At 46.3% G+C, this 13,578-nt stretch overlaps 1 protein-coding gene across 5 annotated transcripts in view; it reads left to right on the top strand.

Moving 5' to 3' along the window:
• The window catches only part of LOC136780234 (optomotor-blind protein-like), a 73,157-nt gene that overhangs the window by 30,392 nt on the left and 29,187 nt on the right, over nucleotides 1-13,578 (top strand). For 2 of the 5 annotated variants that reach the window (XM_066738470.1, XM_066738468.1), the window contains exons 3-4: nucleotides 204-317; nucleotides 2,362-2,524. In XM_066738470.1, coding sequence (XP_066594567.1) covers nucleotides 204-317; nucleotides 2,362-2,524 — 277 coding nt within the window. Of the gene's footprint in view, nucleotides 1-203; nucleotides 318-736; nucleotides 851-2,361; nucleotides 2,525-13,578 lie in introns of all 5 variants that reach the window. The other 3 variants (XM_066738472.1, XM_066738469.1, XM_066738471.1) reach the window with 3 other exon arrangements.

Raw genomic sequence — 13,578 nt, 5'->3', positions numbered from 1 at the left:
AACTATTGCACATGTTCCATTTGATTAACTGAAAACCTCGCGCATCTTCCTTCTATTCGATGTACGATTTATGTGATATAAAATATATGTTTTCTATATTCTATTATATATATATATATATATAACAATGTTTATGCAATATATTTTTTGTTTGTCCTGGTAAAAGAATCTAATCTGATTTTAACGTTGATCGGGTGGTCCAGGCAGATGTTTCCTCAGATGAAATTCCGGGTTTCCGGTCTGGACGCCAAGGCCAAGTACATCCTGCTGCTGGACATCGTGGCTGCGGACGACTACAGATACAAGTTCCACAACAGGTAGAAAAACACAGCGAGAAATGCTACTCGAAACTCGCACGGGAATCTCGTGATGGACGGATGAGAGCTTGCCTCAACCATCTTAACTTTTCCATCACGGAAGAAGCTCCTCCGAACTCTCGACGTCGAATTAAATCGAGTACATCTTCTTCTGGCGATGGGCTTCTCGAGTGTTGGCAAAGTTGATACGGTTAGGTCAAGCTGCTCCAATTTGCTTAGCCTACTAATTTAGGAAGGATCGGACTTTTCCTCCCCCGACGTGCAGCTGAAAGAAAAATCTTGATGACTATCGAGACATTTTAATGATTGATATATTAGAGAGAGAGAGAGAGAGAGAGGGAGAGTGAGAGACTGGAGTGAAACGGAAGAACTAATTGACGGTGTGTTTTATTTTTTGCGATTGCAAAAATTGTTCGCAGACGCATGTTTCCCGCGTATAAAGTGAGGGTGTCCGGGTTAGACAAGCAGGCTAGCTACATACTGCTAATGGACATCGTGGCAACGGACGAGTGTCGATATAAATTTCACAACAGGTGAATCACCGTACTCCACCAAAGCATAGCGCGTCGATTCCGAATCGCCGGCAAATCATCCTTTCGATCGTTCTTGATTTCGGCCATTCCGACTCGACTCTCGCTTATTGATCAGTGCTACTCAACTCTTGCATCTTACTCGCTTGTTTTCCTACCCGAGAAAACTCTCGAAAACGAAGCGTGCGCTGCGAACAATCTCTCATACTCGTCGAAACTCGTTCAGCCTTCGGCTAAGCGACCAATTTCTTCCTTTTTTCTCTTTCACTCTCGTCGAGGGAGCGAAACGTTCAATTTCACCTAGTATCGCACACGAGTTTTAATTAAATTTCACAAATGAGTCGCCGCGAATCTATAGAAAACGAAACTCTGAAATTGGTTATTTCCTATGGTCGAGCTACTTTTTTCCTTTTTCAATTGTTACTCTGAAGCATCGAGATGAATCAACGGGAAAATATGCAATTAACTGATCGACGGGGCTAACGGAAATTTGTAGATTTGCATTATGGTAATACGTACGCGCTCTCGTCGCCATACTTTTCGTGCACTTTCCTCCAAATGGAATTGGGAAGGAACTCGAGCTTCGATCAAAATAATACGTAGGATGGTGGACGACAATTGAATGAGGAATAAAAGTTTGTTATTTCGACATGTATGGGAATCGCGCGAGCCTTCGCATGAATTTTCGATGCATGGTCCATTATTTGCTTTATATCGATGATGGTTGAGTTGTTTCTAAAGAAAAAAAAAAAAGAACAAAATATGTAAAGAATCCTGTGTTGTGCGTTATCGAGAGGATTAAAAAAAGTCATTATATCAAATGGACCAGGTATACGAATTGAATATAATTTTAAAGGTTACAGCGGATGGGAAACTGCCTTGCGTGTCTCTATTCTCATCAGATATATGTGTTTTGTCAACTCGGAAGCATCGAACGATGCGAATTAAATTATTGGGAATTTTTGGTGTATCCTTGAGAGACAATAATCTATGCAAGGCAATTTCTTCATCGTCAAATTGCAAAAGAGATCGCACACAATGAAGGATTACACGTGGGACTGTGGAGACTGGTCTAACGAGTCGGGCTCTGACGTGACCGGGATGATAGGTACCACGCCCCTTTTTACAAACATTCGCACCCCTACTGGGTATTAAGATTCACTTTCGGAGGGGCGTGTATACTCCCCAACACCAACTGTCATTTTATACGAAAAAGACACGAAAAGAAAATGCAGCCTACGTCGAGGTAAAATTCTCAATTGGCTAATTGGCGCGTAAAAGAAGCTTCGAGTAAAACAAATAGTATCTTAATGAGCGAATCCTTCATCGTGGGCATCTGGCAGTCGAGTTTTTGGATATGTGAAAAACTCGCTGCTGTCTACCCTATGTATGTGTGTACACTATGCGTATATATAGGAGTAGACGTAGTGGAGAGACTCGTAATTATCTAGCATAGAGAGCTAAGGTAAATGGCTAACGATTGTTAATTGGCGGTTTCTGTTTGGGACGAGCAGCAGGTGGATGGTGGCTGGCAAAGCTGATCCGGAAATGCCGAAGAGGATGTACATACATCCGGACTCGCCCAGTAGTGGCGAACAGTGGATGCAGAAAGTCGTGAGCTTTCACAAGCTCAAGCTCACCAACAACATCAGCGACAAGCACGGCTTTGTAAGTACTGTACGTAACGCCAACCAAACAATTACTTACTTACTAGTTTTTAAGTGATCCTCGGTTTGCCATTATAATCGCTAGCTTCACTTTCCGTAAAGTGCTTTCGAGCAAACTCTCTTCACTTTTGCATGCTATTATTTTTACGTTCGTCTCTGCACACTGAGAGAAATCCAAATAGTGGCCTACCTCGGGTCTCAACTATAAAGTATACTCTATCTTGAACGTTATTATTATTGATATATATATATATATATATACTACCGCAAACTATAAAAATCAATATAGTAAAATGCAAGTTAACTTTGCAGAATATAGTAATGGCAACGTGAAAATATAGTGAAAGTTGCTATAAATATAGTTAGTTTATGCCGGTACGGTAACTATCTAAATGAAAACATAATAGCCCTCGACAAATTGAACTCTAGCTGTAACAGTAATTCGTAATTCACCTCCTGAACTTGGAACTAATTCCAGGGACTCTAATCCATTCCCGGTTGTTCAGGAGGATTTTTTCTATTAAAAAAAAAAAGAGTATTTTTTCCAAACGTCGAATCCACTTATTTCTCTTGGTGTACCGCATCGTTCATTGTCGATCGACGATTTGCCAATAAAAAAAAAAACAAAAAGAATAGAGGGAGAATAACGTAATTCGCGAAGAAGCTGGTCGAAGAATAGGGAATATTGGTTCACGGGTTAATCTGCATGGATATTGGGGTTGAGAAAGCGGAAGTGACGCAAGAGGCGGCAGGAACAGAAGGTACGATCGGATTTCCGCGAGGATTCCGGCGTCCGTTAAATCCCGGGGATTAAGTTATCGCGAAGGGATTTCGCCGTCAAGTAGTCTGCCTTCCCCCCTCCCCCTAACAGGATCTCCCCGCGGCGAATTCGGAACTCGGCTCTCCTCTATTAGCCGGTCTTTTCATTCTCGTCTTTTCTCTCTCCCGGAGGCTGCCTGCGGAAGCCAGCAACTCGAGCAAAGGCTGCCTCTTTCAGCACACTCTGGACCGCCTTGGACCACTCTTTTCGTCCCCCCCCCCCCTCTCTCTCTCTCTCTCTCTCTCTCTCGTGCGCCAGCAAACCGGGCCGTCCGCCTCTTTTTTGCGAATCCTTTTTGCGGCTCGTCGTCGGCTCTCTTTGAAAGATCCTGCACCGCTGGCTCGTGAAATCTAGTCCTCCTTATCCAGGACCAGCACGATGTCAATGGCTGCTGCTGCTACTGCCGTCGTGCAGTGCGTGGCAGGCCGATCTTTGTTAGCTGTCGCTCCCCTTATCCTTCTCCGGTACACACACGCTCACCGATATATACCTATATGTCTCTCTCTCTCTCTCGCACGTATAGCTTCCTGGACCTCGCTCCCCCCACACCCCCTCTCATCCTAACTCTTGTTAGCACCGCTTAAAACGCAGGTACGCGGAGAACGTGGATGAGAACCCGAAGAGAGGATGCAGCCGCAAATTGTGTGCGAGAGACCCCATAGAACGGACCTTCTTTATTTTTCTTGGCGGTAAATATGGAGCAGGCAGATTGTCGTCGAGAGATAATGTGGCCACGACGTTATGCACGGTTCACCTGCGCGCCAGTGGCTCCTCCAGGAGGACCTCTGTGCACGAGCCCGGAAAATGTCCCTTGAAATATCCTCGACGAACCCTTTACGACGGCTAATAGTCGGCGACGCGCCTTTTCGTCCGGCAGCCCTTTTCCAGCTTTAAGCGAGATCCCTTTCAACCTGGCGAGAGAATCCTGCGAGATCCTCGAGGATCACCGGAGAGAAAGAGAGAGAGAGAGAGAGAGAGAGTTTCTTTTCTAAGCGGCTCTTTTCCAGATTATTCCACAATCCTCGAGTCTCTTCCCGCTCGCTCAATCTCTCAGCTGTTCGATCAAGCCTGAATTAAAATGTCCTTTAAAGTGTCGCATCCTTTGAGAAATATCCTCCTTTTCCTTTTTCATATTTTCTACTCTGTCTCCTCCAACTTTGTTTTCCGTCCTTTCGTGCTTAATTGATTTTTTCGCCTCCGAAAGAATTTACCCATTAGCCGCTGTTGCTGCATTTCGGCCTGGAGGAAATGGGAGATTCTCCACGATGGGACTAATGGGTTTTCCCGGGACGCTTAACGGGGAAAGCATGGAAATTAGCGCAAACATCGGAGGAGTGTATACCGAAGAGGCGCCTGGCTTAAATCCGGACGGTGCCCTTTGTAGGAAATCCCGGGGAGGACAAACAACATCGAGAGTGTCCGGGATCGTCCTGGAGTGGTCCAGGACGATCCGGGACAAGAGTCGAGTGGTACGTCTCGTGCCTCGTTGGGCGTGCGAGCAAACATTGCTCAAAGGAGTTTGGCAGCTCGGCAAACAGGACATTCCCAACCGAGCTCCCGTTTAGCGATCGGTGGTCCATGACCATCCTCTTTGTTTTCTCCTTCCGCCAGGCGCCATCCTGGCCCCTGTCGCGCATCCACTTCCTCCTTCCGAGTTTCCCACAGGCACCTGGATTTTTCCCAACGTCAACTGTCTCAACTTCCATCATCCTTCGACTTCTTCACTGACCTTATTATTTTCCCTTTTCCCTCTTCGAGATCATTGTCTTCTACCCTCTAATCCTCGGCCGCTCGAGTACCTGCTCTTTCCCCCAAATGACAGTCGAATTCCGACGACGACTTACCTCGGCTTATTTTTCTTCTTGCGCTTTTAATTACGGACGTCGAAGAAGCGACCGAGGTACACGCGAACGGTCCTCGTCGAGCCTCGCACGCACTTTATCGCTGCCGGCGCGTTCGCAACTGCCCCGGACTCATCAGCTGCATTTTGCAGGCCAACACGCCAAAACAGTCGAGTTTAATGAAGCAGTTTGACCGAGAGTTCGACTGACTTCTCGATTTACTTGGCTCCCTCCAGCGATTTGAAGCTTCGCCTCGTTGCGTCATTTATGGGAAATATATACATATATTAGAATATATAGGTACATCTTTTACTTTTCCTTTATTTCAAGAATCTCAACTTTAAAATCCTCAAATAATTCTTCTTTCTTCGTCCCATTGGACAAGATTAGAAAAGCTTTTTCTTTGAAAGAAACATCCAACATATTCCATTCGTCCCTTGAATTTCGTCACGACTCCGAATAGTTTTGGTTTCAAATAAAACCACGTTCCACGGCTTGACGAGGTTCAAGTATAGCCAGTACCACCCCCTCCTCCCCGGCCGGGAGTAGAAAAATGAATTTGCTCTCTCTATTTTCAATTTTCCGTTCAGGAAAAATTCTACCATGAAAAACAATCAGGCGTTCGTCCAGCCAACAACGACCGCTACTCGTGGATTCCATCAGTGCTGCCTCGCAACTTTAATTATCGTGCGGGAGTCTTGCAAAAACACGCATGTACACGCGCGCGCACGCGTGCACCGCACCCTTTCCCTAAAGCGTCAGAACCATCAATGCAGCCCCCCCCCCGCCCCGCCCTCCTCAACCTCTCCCGCTCAGTGTTGCGCTCCAACGTTTGCACGAATCCCTGCAATTTTTGTACAAAATTGGATTTTCGGTTGAGTTTCGGGGCGCGTGCGAAGTCCAAGGTCACGCGTGGGTACGAGGATTCCCCTGTCACGCGAACCGTCGGAACATTCGATCTTTCTTTTCGCGTCGATCCATATCCTGAAACTTCTCCTCCCTTGTGTCACCTCGAGCATACTTCAGTGAAGCTGGCTCCGCATTAGAAACTCTGATAAGTTCTGACCGTAGTGCTGTTTTTTTTTTTTTTTTTTTTTTTTTTTAAGTAATCGTCTACAAATCCTGAACACAAAATTTTAATTTTCTTCTTAACTTCCTTAAAAAAAAAACAATTTTTTTTCTGGAAATTTTTAATGCTAGAGCACTGGGCTGGAATAAGCGAGTGCTGCAGAGTGCTGCAAAGCAAGCATAAGAACACTCAAATCAGACCTTCCAATCCAGGGTAGATTAATTTATTTATAACAATTTTAAAACATTAAATTAACGTATTTTCGGACTGGTTTGCCGGATTTGAGCATTCTTATCCTTATTTCGTAGCAGTCATCGAGCACTCTGGAGCACTTGCCTTTTCCAGCCCAGCACTCTTACTTTAAAAAATTTTTAGAGAAAAAAATTCTATCTTTAGGAAATTGAAAATGATAAAATGAAAAATGAATATTCAGGAACTATAGATATAATTACTAAAAAAGAAAAACACTACGGCTAGAACTTATCGGAGCTTCTAATGCGGAGCCAGCTGCACAGGAGTCTCGAGCGTTGCTCCTGATTACAAGCTGCCCGTATATCTCATTTTTTTAAGTCAACTCCGGCCACTCTGTCACGACAAGAAAATTCTTCGACTTTGATGTTCAAATTACCTCGTGTATCGGCTCTAATTTGACTATATTATTTTTTTCTTGTCAATTGTAGTTGTTTATCTAGCTCGAAAATGATCGATATTTTTTCTTCCTTCTCGTGGAAGAATGGTCGGGAATAAATGCAGGATGGATATACGCATTACCGGGAAATATCGGTGAATGGAGGAGTTTTCAGCACACTCGAGGAGCAAAAGGATCGGTGAGCTGGCACTTGTGCAAATTTCCCTTGAGAGACGAGTGAGTGTGAGAGAGTAACGAACGCGGGTGTATCCTGCAACGTGCGAAAGAAGCTGCAAAGCATCAGCAGCCCCAACCGACACAACCCGTTCACGCGCTTTTGCTTTGCCTCCCCCCCCCCCCCTTACCCTGCCCCTGACACTCCATTAATCCCCCCTCCCCCTTCCCTACTTCACTTCCCTCTCCTCGCTAAAAAGTCTCTCTTGCTTCGGAGCCCCACCGTTTTATCTATCTATATATATATATAATTATTTAAACTTTTTTTTGCCTTCGATCTCTCCCATTCCTGCAGCTGACCGAAACGATCTGGATTCTCGCGATTGGACCGGATCGCATTCCGCGGGTCTTCGCAGAGCGCGAAACGCGCAATTTGCGCCCAGCGGAATCCGGTCGGCTCATTGCTACGAATAAAACTGGCAAACGCGATATATGCCCTCGTGCAAGATTCTCATTTCCCCCCTGAGAGCTATATCTGTTTTTATACAGCCTCCTCTCTTAACTTTTCTATCCGTGCGGCTTAACGAAGCCGCTTTTCCACCGATCGTCAATCATATCTCTCTCATGCTAAACACGAGCCAAAGTCGTATTCTCCGTCCAATCAGCGCGAGCCTTAATACTGGCTGGTATATACAGTAGGCACACTATACACACACACACACACATATATATGTACACTAATCGGAATCGAATCGCTCGTCGCGATGTGCGAGCAACAAATATAATTCTCTAAGATTTATATATACATAGAAACACACACACATATATATATACACATATTGTGTATATAGAATTTGATGTAAAATGAGTGTTGCGGAGTATCGATCGAAACAATGTTAGCCGGCACGGTTTCGCTGTATTTAAATGGCTTTAAATGAAGTCTTAATGTATTTAAATGGACTTGGACTAGATAATGGGTAGCATTGTTGGAGAGTCGGAGTTCTCGAGAAATTCCGTAATTGGTCGGGAGTGGGTGAGGTGGGCGGATGAAGAGGTTGGTGGGGGGAAAAGTGCAGAGTCCGCACGGCCAAGCCAGGAGTTGACAGCTGTCAGTCGGCACGTACGTATTTTGTTGCTAAGGTTGACATTATTTCTGCGCGCAGGCGTTTTGCCTACATATACATATGTACATCTCTGTATATATGTGTATATATCCACTGGCAAGGTAAAGCAAGGTCGATCGCTCGCAAAGTGCGTGGGTGCAACGGAGCGGTATGCAAATCTTAGAGTCGAACGATGCGATAACTTTGCAAACCGAATAACAACAGCTGAAAAATGAAACGTCACTCACTCCCGGTCCGTCGATGAAGAGAATATTACGGTTCGTCAACGGACTAGTGTCAGACTCGAAGAAAACCTACCTTGTGCCCAATTCCTCGTAATTATCCTTATCCACCGTAGATTCGTTGGAATTTTTCAGAAATTTCCGAAACTAAGCTATGGTTTACTAGGTGGAGGGGGGGGGGGGTGAATCGGCGTCGCTACGCGAAGATAATCGAATCAATTAAGGTGGGATCTATGGGATTGATCTTAACGAAGAGGACAGTGGATGCTGAGGAGGCGCTGGGGCGAGGAGCTTATCGGCAAAGAGGACGAGAATCCTGGGGTGACCGCGATGGATTTGAGCAGAGGAGCTCTTTTGGGGCCGAGAATGAGGGAATAGCAGGGGCGTAGTGGCTCGGTTTAATAGAATCGAACGGGCCGCCGTAAGGCGATCCCCGTCGATCCGTCTTTTGCCGTTGAAACGACCCAATCGACTCGTCCCTCCGGGCGCAACGTCGCAAACAACGTACGCTCTCTCTCTCTCACCCTATATATAGAGATCCACCCTTATCCATCCGACCCGCTCTTCACTCGACAAACCAGAACTAGCGGAAACCGATGTACATCACCCCCCCCCCCCCTCCGCTGTCAGCCCCAAATCGAACCACCATCGGTACATCCAAAATCGATTTCTCCACCATCCGAACGAGCTTTCTTACGAAGCATTACAGCTAAAATAACGTTTGTTTCTTTTTTTTTCTATACGCGAAACAAAATGTCTGTAGTAAAATTCAGGTCCGTCGTTGCAATTGTCCACATTGTTGGAGTGCGCGGGCTCTTTCGACGCGCAGCACACTCCACCGGGGCTACATTGTACAAACATTATCGCGAGGAGCTCCGACGAGCGACTCGTCGAGATGCGAGAAGACAAAAGATGAGGAGATAATTGGCAGGAGTGGCCGGTACAAGGGACACTTTTAACTTTTTACGGCTGGCTCGAAGGAAGGAGCGCGACGAATCGTCCACGAGTCCTCCTCGGTCCTTTTCTCCCCGCTTAAATACCGTCGCGCGCTTTGGACGTGGACGGGAAAAGAAGCAAAAAGAAATTAGAGGTGCTGACGAGCGCGCGCGGACCGCAAAAAGCGAAAGTTGGAAAAGTCGGAATTTTCTCGCTTTGTCGCTTTTCCAGCTCGCTCCTTTTGCGCCGCTCTAAGTACCCCGCGGGTCGAACAAAAAGGAATTAACCTAGCCGAACCCCACGAACCAGTGCCCTTTGTACCAGCTGCGATAGGAATTTTTATTTTCCTCGCACGCTATTCCTATATATATATATATATGTATATGCGAGCACAGTTTTCGCAACTGCACAAAACTATAAATTTTACACGTGCGAACACCCGAGAGATTTCGCGAGAAAATAATAAGGTGCCATCGGGGTAGCTTCGCGAAATAAATCTAATTATTCCTCGTAAAGGGGGGGGGGGGGGATTCTAGGAAAAATTGATTGGACCAAGATTCGATGCGAGCGACTCGATAACGGATATGTGAATTCGCTCCTTCTTACGCCATAAATCACGACGATGACTGGCTCGATAGGTCGAAGGATTTTTGCGCAACGCGACTCGATGAGGAAACCTCGTTTCAGATTTCCTATATTTACGCAGCGTATATAGTGCTGTGCAGCCAGTTATCCGAAAGTGCTCCTCCATTTTCGCCATCTCTGCGCGCGGTATGTCATTAACGAAGCCACCGCAGTGGAAAGAGTGAAAACGGACGTTTAAAAAAAATATTGTCGCAAGTTCGCGATAATCTTCGTTGGTTATTTTCACGAGTGATTATTCTTTCGCACGCGGTTGGTCGTTAAAACGATTTGCACTTTACGCGTGTATTTGGAAAGCGAGACGCGAAGCAATGTTCGCGAATAATTTCGCTGTTAGCGAGTCGTTCTCGTGGCTAGAAGCTTCCAGCACGGTTTAACGATCGGTTTTGGTGCAACGGAATCGCTGAGTGATCGACAATAAACGCGAAGGGACGTCAGCTCTGCGAGCACGAGCATCACAAACACACGCGTACGCTCTCGACGAGCATTCGTCGGTGTTACCGACTGTGTTTCGCATACCATCGACCACTTTTCTTCATGTGTGTGTGGTAAACGGAAAATCGTATATATATATATATATATAGAGAGAGAGAGAGAGAGAGATAGAGATAGAGAGGCATACATGGGGGTTTTGGCTGGATGGAAGCAAGCGAGAATTACATTAGAGCGTATGCTTTTGTGAGTGTGTGTGTGTGTGCATGCGTGCGTTACGTGTTATTGGCAAGAGCCCCTCGTACACACATATCGCACGTATGCCGCGCGCGCGATGTACGTTCTCGTCGTGGGGCATATCGAGTCGAAGGGCGTTTCTAGAGGCGGTCGTCGTCCCCACCTAAACGAAGAAACGTGCAGCTGGCTGTAGTGGGGAAACCCACTATGTTCTCCTACAAAACCCCTACTCGTCTCTTCCCCCTCTCTCATGCACCTATATCTCTCTCCGATATTCCCCCCCCCCCCCTGAGTTGACCCTCGCAAATGCATCTCCATGCACTTATGCATAATGCCTATGACAAATTTCACTCCAATCCCAGAATTTACAACCGTTTCGCAGCCATTCGTATACTCTGCCCTCTCTGGAAATACAAATTTCTCCTCTCTCTCTCTCTCTCTCTCGATTCTTGACGGTGCAATTAAATCTTCGAATGGTAAACACGAGTATATACGTGTGTATTCGAGAGAGAGAGAGAGAGAGAGGGAGAGAGAGAGTGTGAAAATCAGAGGTCTCGTTTGGAGCGATCGTTTAATCATGGCTGCAGCAACAGCAACAGTGAAATTCGCCAAGGTGTGACCGGCCACTAGTCGAAAATGTGTTTTATTCGGGTTAACGCCGCTTCTGGCTAGCTTTGGCTACACGCACACACACATGCAGCCATCGAAGCGAGTTCTCTTTCCATCCAATGGAGAGACCGAAATGAGCACAGAGTCGAGCTAATTAATATTTACCCTCTGACAACATCACGCCGCCATGACGAACACACTGGCCCCGACTGGTATACCCACTGGCTCCCTTCGCCAAACTTCCCCAGGCAAAACTTGCTCCGAATTTCACTGAAAATTTATTCCATTCAAAACGTTGTACAATCGTTTCATTAACATCCTCCGTTTCTTATCGAGTCCCTTCACTCTCGTATAGTGCTTTTTAAAACTCTCGCCCCTCCTCCTCCTTTCGTATATACCTTTGATTATATATATATATATATACATGCGCAGAGACGATGAAAAAAGATTTCGTGGAGCTGCCGCTGATACGCGCTAATTCCCCAAGAACTTTTTTTGTCCACTAATATATATCTGCTATAATGGCGCCGGCATTGACTTTTCGAGGCGAGGCTAGGTGGGTGCGCGCTTGGCCATCGCCAAAGGAATTCCGAGAACTCTGTCGTTGTCACTGGGAATTCTCGACGCGGCGGCGCTTCGCTTTGTATCCCTCGCCTCTCTTTCTCTCTCTCTCTCTCTCTCTCTCGCTCTTCTTCTAGCTCTCTTTTGATGGAACCCCCTCCTTTTCCATTTTTTATTCCCTACCCTACATATATAACCTCCTAGCTATGCCAGGAATTCGTCTGGTTATTGCAACTTGACACATTTCTCCAAAAATTGCTACAGCACTCCCCCTCTTCTTTCCCGCCCCTCGTCTCTCCATTTCGAAGATTTATAATGCTATATGCGAGCGTGCAATTAGATTCGATAAAATCTGCGAACGTGTGGAAAATTTCTGCATGGGATTTTCGTCGAGGGGTTTTACGCGACTTATTATTAGCGAGTTTGAGAGGGAGATCCCGCAAGGACTATCTACTGGCCTGCTGGTCATTTAGATCGTGTAACGTAATACGCGGGTGAGTGGGGGAGGAGAGGGAATTGGTGGTTGGTGTCGTGGTTTTCGAGATGTCGCGTCAATTTAGCGCTGACAAACGTGGACGAAGAGCCGCGGTCTTGTCGGCCTCACGCTTCGATGGTGAGCGACAGTGTAAGTTTGAGAGAAAGCTAAAATAAGAAGGGGAGACGTCCTTCCTTCCTCTCGTCCTCGTCCCTCCACGTCGCTCTTCCACCCTCTCTCCGCGGTGGAAGGCCACCTTTTCGCTTGTTTGTCACCCCCCCCCCCCCCCCCTCCCAACACTCGACCTTTCTTGCAACCGATGACTTCAGTCGCATCCTTCCTCAAATTTATCCCATTTCCAGGACACCGCTGCTGTAATTTACGATTAATCGATGGGTGGCCGGTGCGACGAAGAGTGCTGGAATCTATGTTAATCGAGCAGAGGGTATAAATTTGATTTAGAAACGTGGTAAGAGCGGTTCGGGCGATAAGCATTGTTGCGGAAACAAAGTTCCGGGAGGTCCCACCGTTATACGTTCGATTTCAACTTGATTAAACGAAATCTCGACTCTTGCCAATTAACGGATGCAATATACGCTCGCTAATTGATCTTCGTGGTGGCAAGCGCCATACCCGCAGGAGAGTAGAAAGCGGCGGCGGCGCGATAAAGATTTTTCGTTCGAAATCGACTATGATAATTAATGTGAGAGATGTGGAATAATTTATATGGGAAACCGCGACTATGGCGATAAGGAAGTAGCGGAGCTTTCGATATCCTTTCATCCTTATCTCGAGCGATAGCCGAAAATATCGAATGTTGAGTCGACTCTGCGTCGATCGATTATGCAAAACCCCGATTAATCGATAGCAGAGTCGCGATAGTCGATATAACAGTCGATCTTGCGTTTGCGCAAGAGGAATTCAAAGGAGGAAGCGTTGAATATAATTTTACAATTAAGATATGTGCCCGTTGGATATACATATAATTACAAAACTATCGGTCGGAGCGACACGGCTGGTCGTAAAAAATTCTGTTCCGAGTTGTTTCGCCGCTCGCGAGCGAGGCGTCCCGAAATCGATATTTCGTCGTGGCGAGCGCCAAGTCGGCCATTTTGAATTTTCCTCCGGCTCTGCATAAAACTTTGCAGTACCGCGGATGCAGCTGGCAATAAGAGACGGTCGACGCGTTCGCATCCGCAATTGCACGCTTTTTTCTACCGTCTCTTTCACAATGCTAATGATCGGCTAATGCCGCGCGAGACCGATAGCTCGATCGTTACGCAATCGTAAAACAC

Source organism: Prorops nasuta, unplaced genomic scaffold (assembly GCF_024137725.1).
Source record: "Prorops nasuta isolate Cenicafe-Biocafe unplaced genomic scaffold, Cenicafe_Pnas_1.2 PNAS00018, whole genome shotgun sequence".
NCBI classification, from domain to species: Eukaryota; Metazoa; Arthropoda; class Insecta; order Hymenoptera; family Bethylidae; genus Prorops; species Prorops nasuta.
This window is presented reverse-complemented; position numbering and strand designations above follow the sequence as displayed.